Raw genomic sequence first — 12,709 nt, forward strand, 5'->3', positions numbered from 1 at the left:
CCCCCCCCAATTGTAGTCCCCAAGAAAAACCAATGATCATGGTTTTTGTTCCAGACCTTTTTTCTCTACATATGCAAATGTATGGATAAATACTTTATCAAAGGTATCATTCAGTATAGTCCTGCAACTACCTTTTTTTCCACTCCAAGATGCATCTTCATACAGATCTACCACATTTTTTAAATGGTTGCATAATATGCGGTTATATGGAAGTATTATTTTGTTTAAAGAACTATTTTGTTTTGCTCTTACAAATGTTGCAGTAACATTCTTGTGTATATACCCTTGTATGCACATCTATATGGGTATTTCCATCAGGTACATTCTTAGAAGTGATATTGCTTGGCTAAGGAATGTACATATTTTACAATGTGTTATGTACTTCCAAATTGAACTTCAATTTGTCCTTTGAATCAGTCTTTCATACTACAGCTAGAGTGATCTCTGCAAGATGAATTTGATCACGTGATTTCTCAACATCAAAAACAAAGCAACAATAAAGATGTTTGATGGATTTCTATTGTCTGTGTAATAAATTTAAAAATTCTTAATTTTTTTTTTATGTGTACTTCTTTTTTTTTTTTTTATATGAAATTTATTGTCAAATTGGTTTCCATACAACACCCAGTGCTCATCCCAAAAGGTGCCCTCCTTAATACTACGTGGCAATGAGAAAAAATGAAATATGGCCTTTTGTAGCAACGTGGATGGAACTGGAGAGTGTGATGCTAAGTGAAATAAGCCATACAGAGAAAGACAGATACCATATGGTTTCACTCTTATGTGGATCCTGAGAAACTCAAAAATTCTTAATTTTTAAGAGTGAGAGTTATAAAATTTAGCCCCCCCATCTTTGCTACCATTTCCCCCCACCAACAAAAATTTACTGTTTTATAATGAAAAATACACCTCTATGTAAAACCTACCATGTATACAAATCTTTCTCTTCTCTCTCTATGCAAGATAGAATTAGTTATTTTCTTCTTTAGGTTCCCATAGCATTGAATTTATTATCCCTCTCATAGCACTTAGTACATTGTGCTGTTTTTATGTGTATCTGTCTCCCCTACTAGTCTGTGGACTTCTTAAGGACAGGAATTGTGTCTAACTCATCTCTATATACCTAGCACTTTGCACAATGCCTGTCAGAGTAGGTGCTTAACAAATGTGTGAAGACATTCTTGAAGTAGTGACAGCAATAAGAACTTTGGGAGATAGAATAGCTTATGGAAGTTTTGTTGTGTAGCATGAAGCTGAGTCCTGAGAACGTGGAAGCTGGTCAGGAAAGGAGAAATGGCTTCAACTGGCAGGAGTCCCCATGTGGTTTTCTCCTCTACTACAGAGACCATCTGTCTGATTATTTGGATTAATACACTTGGGATGTGAGAACATTTAAAGTATTGAAAATTGGATGATTGAGGATCCACTTGGTAGAGGGGGAGTTTGACTCAGGTGTTCTGTGCTTATTCCAGACTAAGTGGCTTATGCTGAAAGACTCAACCCTTTTTCTTCAAAAATCAAAGCCTCTTCATTTTCAGGGCAGGATTCAGGTGGGAGTAGGAATAGAAAATAGGTCAGCTACTTCAACGTTGTGTTTTTATCCTGACTTAAGGGGAAAGTAACCTATTAAAAGGCCCTAGGGCTGTGGTCTACTCTGGAGTAAATTATCTGTGTGAAATTAGTTCTTATCTTATTTCAGGCAACTCTGGTAACTCTGCTGGTCTGATTGCTTTGAAGAAAGAAGAGTAGAAGAAAAAATAGAATAAATCATGTCAGAGATACTTGACCTCTCTTTTTTGTCTGAGGTGGAGAGGGATTTGATCCTCAGTGTTCTACAACGAGATGAGGAGCTCCGGAAAGCAGATGAGAAAAGGATTAGGTAAGAGTTCCAGAAAAAAGCATGAGTTCCCAGACCTTTGACCAGTTTTATCTGAACCTCTCCTTACACCTCCCATGTGACTTTCAGAGGAACATGTGTGAGGTTTACAATTCCTCACTGGGTCACGTTGGGCTCTGAAGTTGTTGCTTTCACAGAACCAAATAGTCTTACTGTCTCTGCCCCTCAACATCTCTCCATCCAACCTGTGCAGATCGCAAATGTGCTTGTGCTTCTGTTTGGGGTCTTGGCAGGCGACTGAAGAATGAGTTACTGGAGATAAAAAGGAAAGGGGCCAAGAGGGGAAGCCAGCACTATAGTGATCGGACCTGTGCTCGGTGCCAGGAAAGCCTTGGCCGTTTGACTCCCAAGACCAACACTTGTCGGGGCTGTAATCATCTGGTATGTCGGGACTGCAGAATCCAGGAAAGCAATGGTACCTGGAGGTGCAAGGTGTGCACCAAGGAAATGTGAGTATCACCTATGGAGAGAGGAAATGAGGCCCCTGCTATGGTGAGAATTTCCCTCCTTGGCCTTTGTTAGCTGAATGATGAGGGCCATTTTTTTTAAAATTCATCTGTCATTTTCTTCTATGCCTTCCCAGAGAGCTGAAGAAGGCAACTGGTGACTGGTTTTATGACCAGAAACTGAATCGCTTTGCTTACCACACAGGCAGTGAGATAATTAGGATGTCCCTGCGCCGTAAACCCTCAGGTACTGATCTTCCTGGAATTTTTTTTTTTTTTTTTGAGGTGCTTAACTTCAGTGATAGATCCTCTGGTGTGAAATCCTATTATGTTCTTACTGGTGGTAGTTTCACTTCATGGGCTCTGGGGGCGGGGGTGTAATATAAAGATAATACTGCCATCCCGTCTGCAAGTGTAATGTATTTCCCTTCCCCTCTCATCACCACCACCCTGCCATGCTTTTGTTTGTCTTGAAGTGAATAAAAGAGAGACAGTGGGACAGTCCCTTCTTCATCAGTCACAGATGGATGATATCTGGCCAGGAAGAAAGATCATTCAGGAGCAACAGAAGGAGCCCAGGTAAGAACTAGCAATCACTTTCAGAAATGCTACACATCCTTTTAATTCTATCATTTTTAACTTTCTTCTATTTAGAAAATAATAGTTGCTTATTACAGGAAAATTTAGAAAGTACAGAAAAGAATAAAGAAGGAGGGAAAAAATCCTAATCTCACTACCCACATGTAAACATTAACATTTTCTCATATTTACTCTGTTCTTTTAAGAACAATTTAAAGATGAATAAAAATGACACATACTTATTATTAAAAACTTAACTAGTATAGGAAACAATAAAGAAAGCAACAAATTGCCCAAATTCCTACTACCACAGTATTCACATGTAAAAATTATTTCCAATACCTTTTGTGCATATATATAGATAGAAGGATGGGTGGGTAGACTGAAAAATCTGCATTATATTAGATCATAATATATACATTAAAAGCATGCTATTTAATTTTACTTGAATTTAACAGAATAAAACACTGAAATAAAATTGAAGAATTGCTAATCTTCAAATGTGTCTTTACCATAAAAGATATTAGTTATTAACATCCCACTAAGTTTAAGAAAAAAAAAAATAAAAACCATTGAACAATCATTTTTTTCCTAGTATCTTTTTGGCAACAGCCTTATTGAAATACAATTCACATAACCATACAATTCACCCATTTATAGTGTATAATGCAGTGGTTTCTAATATGTTCACAGAATTGTGAAACCATCACCTCAATTGATTTTAGAACTTTTCATCACCTTAATAAAAAACCCTGTACTCTTTAGTTGCCACTCCCCCAACTTCCTTTTCCTTCCCCGTCCCTCAACAATCACTGGTCTTCTTTCTATCTCTGTATTTGCCTATTGTGGACATTTCATTTCAATGGAATCAAAGACTATGTGGTCCTTTGTGACTGTCTTCTCTCACTTAACATAATGTTTTCAGGGTTCATCTATGTTATAGCATGTAGCAGGACTTCATTTCTTTTCATTGACAAACAGTATTCTATTATATGTATATGCCATATTTATCCATTCATCTGTAGATGGGCATTTGGGTTGTTTTCACTTTTTGGCTATTATGAGTAACGCAGCTATGAACTTTCACTGTGAGTTTTTGTATGAACATACATTTACATTTTTCTTAGGTAGATACCTAGCAGTGGAGTGCTTGGCCAGTCATTTAGTCATTTAAAAAATCTACCTGTTTCAATAATATCAGTGGACTGTCTTCTATGAAAGAGGAGGAAATTAGCTTTCTTACACTTCCTACCAATGCTTTCCCCTACTTCCTTTTTTTATTACTCAAATTACTTTTACTTTGTTAGCACTTATAACATTTACATCCTGCTGTGCAACCATAAATCATCTGCTGGTTTTTAATTTTTTTAATGTTTATTTTTGAGAGAGAGAGCACACACGTGCCCACAGGAGCCCACACGAACAAGTGGGGGAGGGGCAGAGAGAGAGGAAGATACAGAATCCGAAGCAGGCTCCAGGCTCTGAGCTATCACCACAGAGCCTGATGCGGGGCTTGAACCCACAAACCGTGAGATCGTGACCTGAGCCGAAGTCAGATGCTTATCAAACTGAGCCACCCAGGCGCCCCTGAATTAAATCTTTCTTCTGTTTTCATAGCCATGACTTTTTGAACTTATGACTTGACACTTTACTCCTTATTTGGCTGCTGCTGGTGAATTGTTTTGGCTTTTATTTGTGTTTTTCCCCTACATTTCCCTCAGCCAAAGAGAAATAACTTAATCATATTTTATATGATTGTTGAAAAGCAATATAATATAGAAATATGTAAAATGAGTCCCCTGTAGCCTCACTGCTTCTGCCCCCAGCTATTATCATTAATAGTCATTACTAGTTTTGTTGTATGGACTACCATAACTGTCTAAATGTATAAATATGGATTGGATTCTTATATTTTCCATTTCTTTTTAAAAAAGGATTATACTACATACATGTTAATAAATGATAATAAATGAAAGAGAAAGAACTTTGAAAACTCCATAATATAGATAATTCAGTAGAAAATTGGCAAAGTATTTGAACAGACGTTTTTCCAAAGACACTATATAGATGTCAAATGATGCTCAACATCTTTAATTATTAGAGAAATGCAAATTAAAATCATAATAGGATACTACTGTATACCCACTAGAATAGCTAAAATTAAAAAACAGACCATACCAATTGTTGGTGAGAATGTAAAACAACTGGAATTTTCATACACTGCTGGTGGGAACATGGAACAGTACAGCCACTTTGAAAAACAGTTTAGTAGTAGTTTACTTAAATGTGCACTGCCTTGGGGCGCCTGGGTGGCGCAGTTGGTTAAGCGTCCGACTTCAGCCAGGTCACGATCTCGCGGTCCGTGAGTTCGAGCCCCGCGTCGGGCTCTGGGCTGATGGCTCAGAGCCTGGAGCCTGTTTCCGATTCTGTGTCTCCCTCTCTCTCTGCCCCTCCCCCGTTCATGCTCTGTCTCTCTCTGTCCCAAAAATAAATAAACATTGAAAAAAAAAATTAAAAAAAAAAAATGTGCACTGCCTTGTCATTCAGCCATCCCATTCCTCAGTATTTACTCCAGAGAAGTGAAAGCGTATTTCCATGCAAAGACTTGTACGTGAATATTCATAGCAGCTTTATTTGTAATAGCCAAATGCTGGAAACAACTCAAATGTCTACCAATAGGGTAAAGGGATAAATCGTGGCTTATTTTTACAGTGGAATACTACTCAACAATGGAAAGGAATAAACTATTGATACAAAGAACAAAGAGACAAAAAACAACAAACAAAAAATAGAAGCTATACTGTATGATTCTACTTATATAAAATTCTAGAATATGCAATCCAAATTTTAGTGGCAGAAAGCAGATCAGCACTTTCTGTCTGGGGTCAGGTAGGGAGTGAGGAATGGATTATGAAGGAACAAGATGTAGCTTTTAAGAGTGATAGATGTGTTCACTAACTTAATTGTGGTAATGGTTTCACAAGTGTCTGTATATGTTAAAACTCATCAACTTGCACACTTAAACATGTGCAGTTTATTTATGTCAGTTATAACTCAAGGTGTAAATCACAGAAAAATATAACATCGACATCTTTCCATGTCAGCACTAAGGGTCTGGCTCATTCTTTTTGCTATCTGTATGGTATTTCCACACAGCTTTGGGTGGGTGACTCATCTGTTCTAGGTGATGAGGCCCCCTTCTTCCTTTGTGGATAGGGATAAGAATGGCTTTTATTTCCTGAATCTGATGAACACATCTGACATCATCGGTCAGAATGTAATTTCTGAAACCTGCTGCTTCTGGCTGTCTATGACCTCTTGTCTCATTGGACCCAGAAGACTTATTTACCATAAACATGGAAGCAGATTAAGTGGCCATAAATGATCTTTGCCATAAAATTATGGAGCCGCAGAGGTAATCAAATTCAGCCCTCTTATTTTTACAGAAAAGAAAGCAAGATAAGTGATTTACCTGAGATTATACAGATAGTTAGAGCCCAGGACTAATCTCGTAGTCTACTTTTTACTGCACAGATGTCAATAATTGCCTTTTTTCCCCAGGGTTATTTGTATCATCTCTGAGTTAGTACATATTAATATTTAGGAAAAATACAAGCAGAAAACACACTCCATGAGTTATTGTTCAACTACCTCTCTAGAGGAATGGTTCCTCTTTGGGTTCTTTATTCTTTGGAACAAAGGGGGGAAAAGTGATTCTAAAGTAAAAATGAAATCAACTTCCCTGCTGTGCCTTAGACTATAAAGCTAATACATCTCTCAAGAAATGACTACTGTTTCATGCACACCCTAGGATTTCAAACCCTGCTGTTTTCATGAAGTTATTGCAAACATCATGTGATAACCTGGAAAGTTTATTATTTACTGCCTAAAACATTATAGATTCTGGTTACCTTGTTCTTTGTTCATTTACTAGTTCACTCATTTTTTAAACAAATATCTATGAATACCTACTATTTGCCAGGCACCATTTTAGGCAGTGGGATACATTGGTAAATACAATAAAGTCCCTTGCTTGTGGAGCTTAGATTTGGGGGTGGATGGACACAGACAGTAATCAAATAAATATATCATATCAGATGTTGACAAGTGCTATGAAGAAAATGAAGTAGGCTAAAGGGATAGGGAGTGCCAAGAAAACGTGTGTATATATGCTATTTCACTTAGGGTAACCAGGGAAAAGTCTTAATAACAAGGTGACATCTGAGCAAAGACATGAAGCAAATGAGGGAGGAAGCAATTCCTGGGAGTACATGGGGGGAGTGCACTGTGGGCAGAGAAAGCAGAAGATATAAAGACCCGAAGGTGAGTTTGTATTTGGCACGTTTGGGTAATCTGGAACTGAATGGGCAAGGGGAGAACAGTAGGAGATGAGGACAGAGAAGGGATGAGAAGCAGATCATGTAAGACTTTGTTGGCACCTGTAAGGACCCTGTCTTTCACTCCGCATGAGGAAGAGTCTGAATGACGTGATCTTTTTCTCTTTGTTTAAACTGAGGTAAAATTCACATAACATACATTAAGCAGTGGCTCCCCATTTTCTCCAGTCTCTAGTCTGCTTTCTAGAGACACCAGATTTGCCTATTCTGGACTTTTCATATAAATGGAGTCATGCAAAATGTGTCTTGCTTATTTCACTTAGCATAATATTTTCAAAGTTCATTCATCTTGTAGCATATATCAGAAGTTTCTTTCTTTTTATTGACAGTAAAGTTTCATTGTATGAATATACTATATTTTGTTTATACTTTCACCCATTGGTGGACATTTACACTGTTTCAACCTGTTGGCTATTATGAATAATGCTGCTATGAACATTCATGTACAAGTTTTTGTGTGGACATTTGTTTTCAGTTCTCTTTGGTATATACCTAGAAGTGGAATTGCTGGGTCATATGGTAATTCTATATTTGGACTTATATGTTAAAAGCTCATTTTGACTGCTGTATTGAGGATAGATTGTATAGGGACAAGGGTAGAAGTAGGGAGTTCAGTCAGGAAGCTATTGTGATCATCCAGTAGCTAGATGATGGTGGTTTGGACCAAAAGTAGTGGCAGTGGGGGATGAGAACTGGTCAGATTCTACATACAATTGAAGATAGAGCCAAAGAGTGCCTGGGTGGCTCTGTCAGTTAAGCATTCGACTCTTGATTTTGGCTCAGGTCATGATCTCATGTTTCATGAGTTTGAGCCCTGTGTCAAGCTCCACACTAGCAGTACAGAGCCTGCATGGGATTCTCTGTCTCCCTCTCTCTCCCCCTTCCCTGCTCATTCTCTCTTTCTCTCAAAATAAATAAATAAACATTAAAAAAAGAAGAGAGAGCTAAGAGAATCTGCTAACAGATTGTATTTGTATTGTGAGGGAGTAAGGAGAGTCAAGGAAAATTAAGATCCTTGACCAGAGAATGAAAGGAGGAAGTTGTCAGTTGATGAAATTGAGGGGATAGCAGATTTGGGGGAGGATTAGGGCCTTAATCTTGTACTTGTTGTCTTTCAGATATCCAAACAGAGATGTGAAGTAGGCTATTGGAAATACCAGCCTGGCATTTGAGTGAGAGATAAATTTAGGAATTATTAGTTTATAGAGGATATTTAAAGCCATGAGACTAGATGAGATCATTTAGGGATAATTCTAGATATTGAAGAGAAGCAGTCTAAGGAATAAGCCTGGACATAGTCCAAAAATTAGAGGTTTAGGAGATGAAGGACCAGCAAAGGAGCCTCAGAAAGAGACCCCAGCAAGGTCAGAGGACCAGGAGAGTGTCATGTACTGGGAGTCAAGTGAAATTAGTTGAGATTCTTGAGGAAGAATGATTTTTCCCCTTTTCTTAACTGCTCTCACAAATTCCTTGAGTCCCAGGAATTGTGTTCTTCCCTTTAGAGATGAGAACTGCTGTTTTGAATGCCCATTCATTAAGCCGAGAAAGAATTCTGGTCTTCTGAATACTGTCTTTGAAACATACTAGTTATTTATGTGTATACATTAAGCCCCACTGAGAACATTCGGTCAACCAATATATGAGTGCCTCCCTGTACGGTAATTTCTCTTCTAGGCATTGGGAACACAGCAGTGAATAAGATTTGTAGTCACTGATCTCACAGAACTTAGTCTAATGGAGGAGAAAGACATTAAATAAATCATTTGTTTAAATTATTGAATAAATTAAATAATTTGAAAGACATAAATAATTACGTATGTGATGACTGCTACCAAGAAATCAGGGTGCTTTAGGAGCATATAAGAAGGTTACTAATCGGGGCGCCTGGGTGGCGCAGTCGGTTAAGCGTCCGACTTCAGCCAGGTCACGATCTCGCGGTCCGGGAGTTCGAGCCCCGCGTCAGGCTCTGGGCTGATGGCTCAGAGCCTGGAGCCTGTTTCCGATTCTGTGTCTCCCTCTCTCTCTGCCCCTCCCCCGTTCATGCTCTGTCTCTCTCTGTCCCAAAAATAAATAAACGTTGAAAAAAAAATTAAAAAAAAAAGAAGGTTACTAATCTAGACTTGGAGTGGGAGCATAGTCAGAGAGACCTAGAGGAATTGACATACAAGGAGAGACCTGAAGAAGGAGTTGATTTAGCCAGGTGAAGAAAAGTGCTCATCATACAAAGAACATCCCAGGAAGAGACAAGAGTAAAAGGGAGAACTTTGGCATGGTCAAGGAACCAAAAGAGCTTAATCCTTCTGGAAATGTAAAGTATAAGGAGAGGTTGAGGGTGAAAGATGAGTCTGGAGAGGTGAGCAGGGGTCAAAATCATAAGGATTTTCTTGCCCTGCTGAGGAGTTTTAACTCAATTCCAACAGCAATGAGGAATTGCCGAAAAGTTTTAAAAGTATATACTCAGATATTTATCTTAGGAAGATCGCTTAGGCTACCACTGTGAATGGGTTGGAAGGAAGCTTGACTCCCAGCAGGAGAGCCCACTTTCTTTACACATTGGCTCTTGGTTTTTATTCTAGCGTGCCATTTGAAGTGCCCAAGCTGAAAAGTGGAAAGAGTGCACTGGAGACTGAGAATGAGAGTCTGGATAGCTACACTGCTGACTCGGATAGCATGTCAAGGTGAAACCCCTGCGAGTCTCTGCACTTCTGCTCAACTGAAGTCTCCATTTTGTTGTCCAGCTCAGGATGCATGGGTCCTGTGCCTTCAGTGTTCCTGACTTCTGTCCTCAGCAAGTCAAACGAAGTATTTTCTCTGACCTTGCCACAAGTTTGTCAGTAGTACATTTACTGTTGGTTTTGAGCACAGCCTTCTGGAGCGTGCTAACTTCCACAGGCTGCTGCATCTTGGAGGAGTCTTCCTGGACCAGTAGCAACTGTCCCTGATGTCCCTTAGGAGGGGGGGAGTGAGTGCTTCTGTTTGTGCAAAGTTGCTTATCTAATTGTTTGCATTCCTTCAAGGTAAATCAGATGTGAAGTTTACCTTCTGGATTTGGTTACTACAATCACCCCAAGCCAGTGGATCTCCTTCCATAGAGCTTCCATAGATGGGGAAGGTGAGGAGGTGATTTTGTTATAATTTCTGTATCTACCTCCAGGAGAGACTCTCTGGATAAATCTGGACTCTTTCCAGAATGGAAGAAGATGTCTGCACCCACATCTCAAGTAGAAAAGGTAAGCTTTAGGTATTGGTCCGTTGGGGTCTCTCTCTCTCTTCTCTCTTTCTTTTTCCCTTCTCAGGAATAGTTTACATCAAGAATTCAGTTAAATGAATTTTAGTTCAGATTCACTTGGGAGCATTTAAGGTTTGGTTGAAACATGTGAGAAAATAGGTTTTGTACTACTTCCTAGGATTAAATTCCTAAGATTAAATTAATCTTTCCTTTAACTTTGCATAATTTAGCAAAAGTCTGAGCCTTATTTTTTTTTAATTTTTTAACATTTATTTATTATTGAGAGACCAAGACAGAGCATGAGCATGGGAGGGGCAGAGAGAGGAGGAGACACAGAATATGAAACAGAGTCTGAGCCTTATTCTTAAGTCAATTTTTTCCTTATTCATCCTCCACCTACCCAGCAGTCCTTTTCCATTTCCTGGCCCTCATTCCTTCCTAGGAAACTCAGCCTGGGGGTCAAAATGCAGTATCAATTGATGAGGGTGAAATGATATTTAAGAAGAACACCAGAAAAATCTTCAGGCCTTCAGGTAGGTTTCCCTTCATGGCCTTAGAGATTGAAGTTCTCAATACCCTGGATGGGTTCTTGGTACGGAGAAGAGTACGTTTCTTTTGATTTGGGTTTTTGCTCTTCCACTCAGAATACACTAAATCTGTTATTGATCTTCACCCGGAAGATGTGGGACATGAAAGTGGTTCCTTGGGAGACAGAAGCAAATCTGTCCCAGGCCTCAGTGTAGATATGGTAAGTACCCTTGTATTTCACTTGTCCACTCTATGAAATTTTATAAATCTAGAGTTGACCTTAGTACTTGATACTCTTAATCGACCTAATTCTTTAGGAAAGGGCAACATGAATCTTTATTGTAAAGTAAATCTTGTTGCTGAATTGCTTAAAGAAAAATAATGTCTTCATTGTCTCTTTCATCTTCAAATACATTGCCTGATATATAGTTGGGGTTCAAATAAATACTTATTTTGATTCAAATGTAAAGGGGTGGTTGGGTTGGGCAGACAAATGAGAAAAAGATATTCTTATTGTCTTTAAATTTGAGAAAGATGGTTGGAATATAGTTTGGAAACCTGAAATGGGAGACACAAAATAAGGATATGTGCATGCATGTGTACATGACACCTCAGAGTTTAGCAATAATTATGGCTCCCACCAAAGGAAGTTCATTAGTCTTTGAACTTTTTCTCATTTTATTAACCCTGAATCTATATTTATTGTTCCAGGAAGAGGAAGAGGAAGAAGAAGACATTGACCATCTGGTGAAGCTGCATCGCCAGAAGCTAGCCAGAAGCAGCATGCGAAGTGGTTCGTCCATGGTAAGTTCTATTGGTTCTGTGGCTATAGACATGTTTGGGTACCAGGAATGAAGGAAGTATCTCTCTAGAGCAGAGTCAGGACCTGGGAATCATCCTAGTCACTCTTTCCAGGTAAGTGAGATACATTTGTTTATTCATATCCTCAGTTTAGATAATAGTTGCTTAGTGCATAGCTAGGTGATTTCCCTCAGCCTCTGCCCTGGAAGTAGTTAGGTAATTTGGTAATTAGGACTAGAGACATTCTTTATCATAGCTTTGTGAACAGTAAACCATAACTTCTCCTCTAAAAAGGTAACAGGCCATGAAGTGAGCAAGATAATATTTCTTCATCAGAGCCCACTCCAAATCTCACATTCAAAAGTATTGTCAGGGTGCCTGGGTGGCTCAGTTGGTTAAGCATCCAACTCTTGATTTTGGCTCAAGTCATGATTTCATGCTTTGTGAGATTGAGCCCCATGTTGGGCTCTGCGCTGACAGCTCAGGGCCTGCTTGGAATTCTCTCTCTTCCTCTCTCTCAAAATAAATAAATCAACATTTAAAAGAAAAAGAACATTGTCATGAGGGGACCCTGGCAGGGTTAATTGGCATCAGGGTATGATTAAGGAGTAACAATACAAATCAAAATCATAAAGTTAAAGGGACAGTAAAGAATTAGGGCCTAGTTCTGTCAGAAGTACAAAGATTTGTGTTTAGGGGACACAGAGTCAGGAACCAGAGTGATTAGGGTTTGTTTCTACTTACACACAGGAATAGAATGGCAGGCTTACAGAGACGACTACTACCTGAGAGGAAGAGGTATTTTCACCTCTGGTGGGATTCCTGCCCTCCA

The 12,709-nt window shown here is 38.9% G+C and overlaps 1 protein-coding gene across 5 annotated transcripts in view; it reads left to right on the top strand.

Annotated features, from left to right (window-relative positions):
• The window catches only part of SYTL4 (synaptotagmin like 4), a 212,061-nt gene that overhangs the window by 186,713 nt on the left and 12,639 nt on the right, over nt 1-12,709 (top strand). For all 5 annotated transcript variants that reach the window (XM_040467248.1, XM_040467249.1, XM_040467250.1 and 2 more), the window contains 9 exons: nt 1,700-1,879; nt 2,131-2,346; nt 2,481-2,590; nt 2,820-2,922; nt 9,896-9,997; nt 10,474-10,549; nt 10,991-11,081; nt 11,193-11,296; nt 11,788-11,880. In XM_040467248.1, the coding sequence (XP_040323182.1) occupies nt 1,770-1,879; nt 2,131-2,346; nt 2,481-2,590; nt 2,820-2,922; nt 9,896-9,997; nt 10,474-10,549; nt 10,991-11,081; nt 11,193-11,296; nt 11,788-11,880 (1,005 nt within the window). In that variant the 5' untranslated portion in view covers nt 1,700-1,769. The remainder of the gene's footprint in view (nt 1-1,699; nt 1,880-2,130; nt 2,347-2,480; nt 2,591-2,819; nt 2,923-9,895; nt 9,998-10,473; nt 10,550-10,990; nt 11,082-11,192; nt 11,297-11,787; nt 11,881-12,709) is intronic.

Source organism: Herpailurus yagouaroundi, unplaced genomic scaffold (genome assembly GCF_014898765.1).
Source record: "Herpailurus yagouaroundi ecotype Mexico unplaced genomic scaffold, PumYag 67383, whole genome shotgun sequence".
NCBI lineage: Eukaryota > Metazoa > Chordata > Mammalia > Carnivora > Felidae > Herpailurus > Herpailurus yagouaroundi.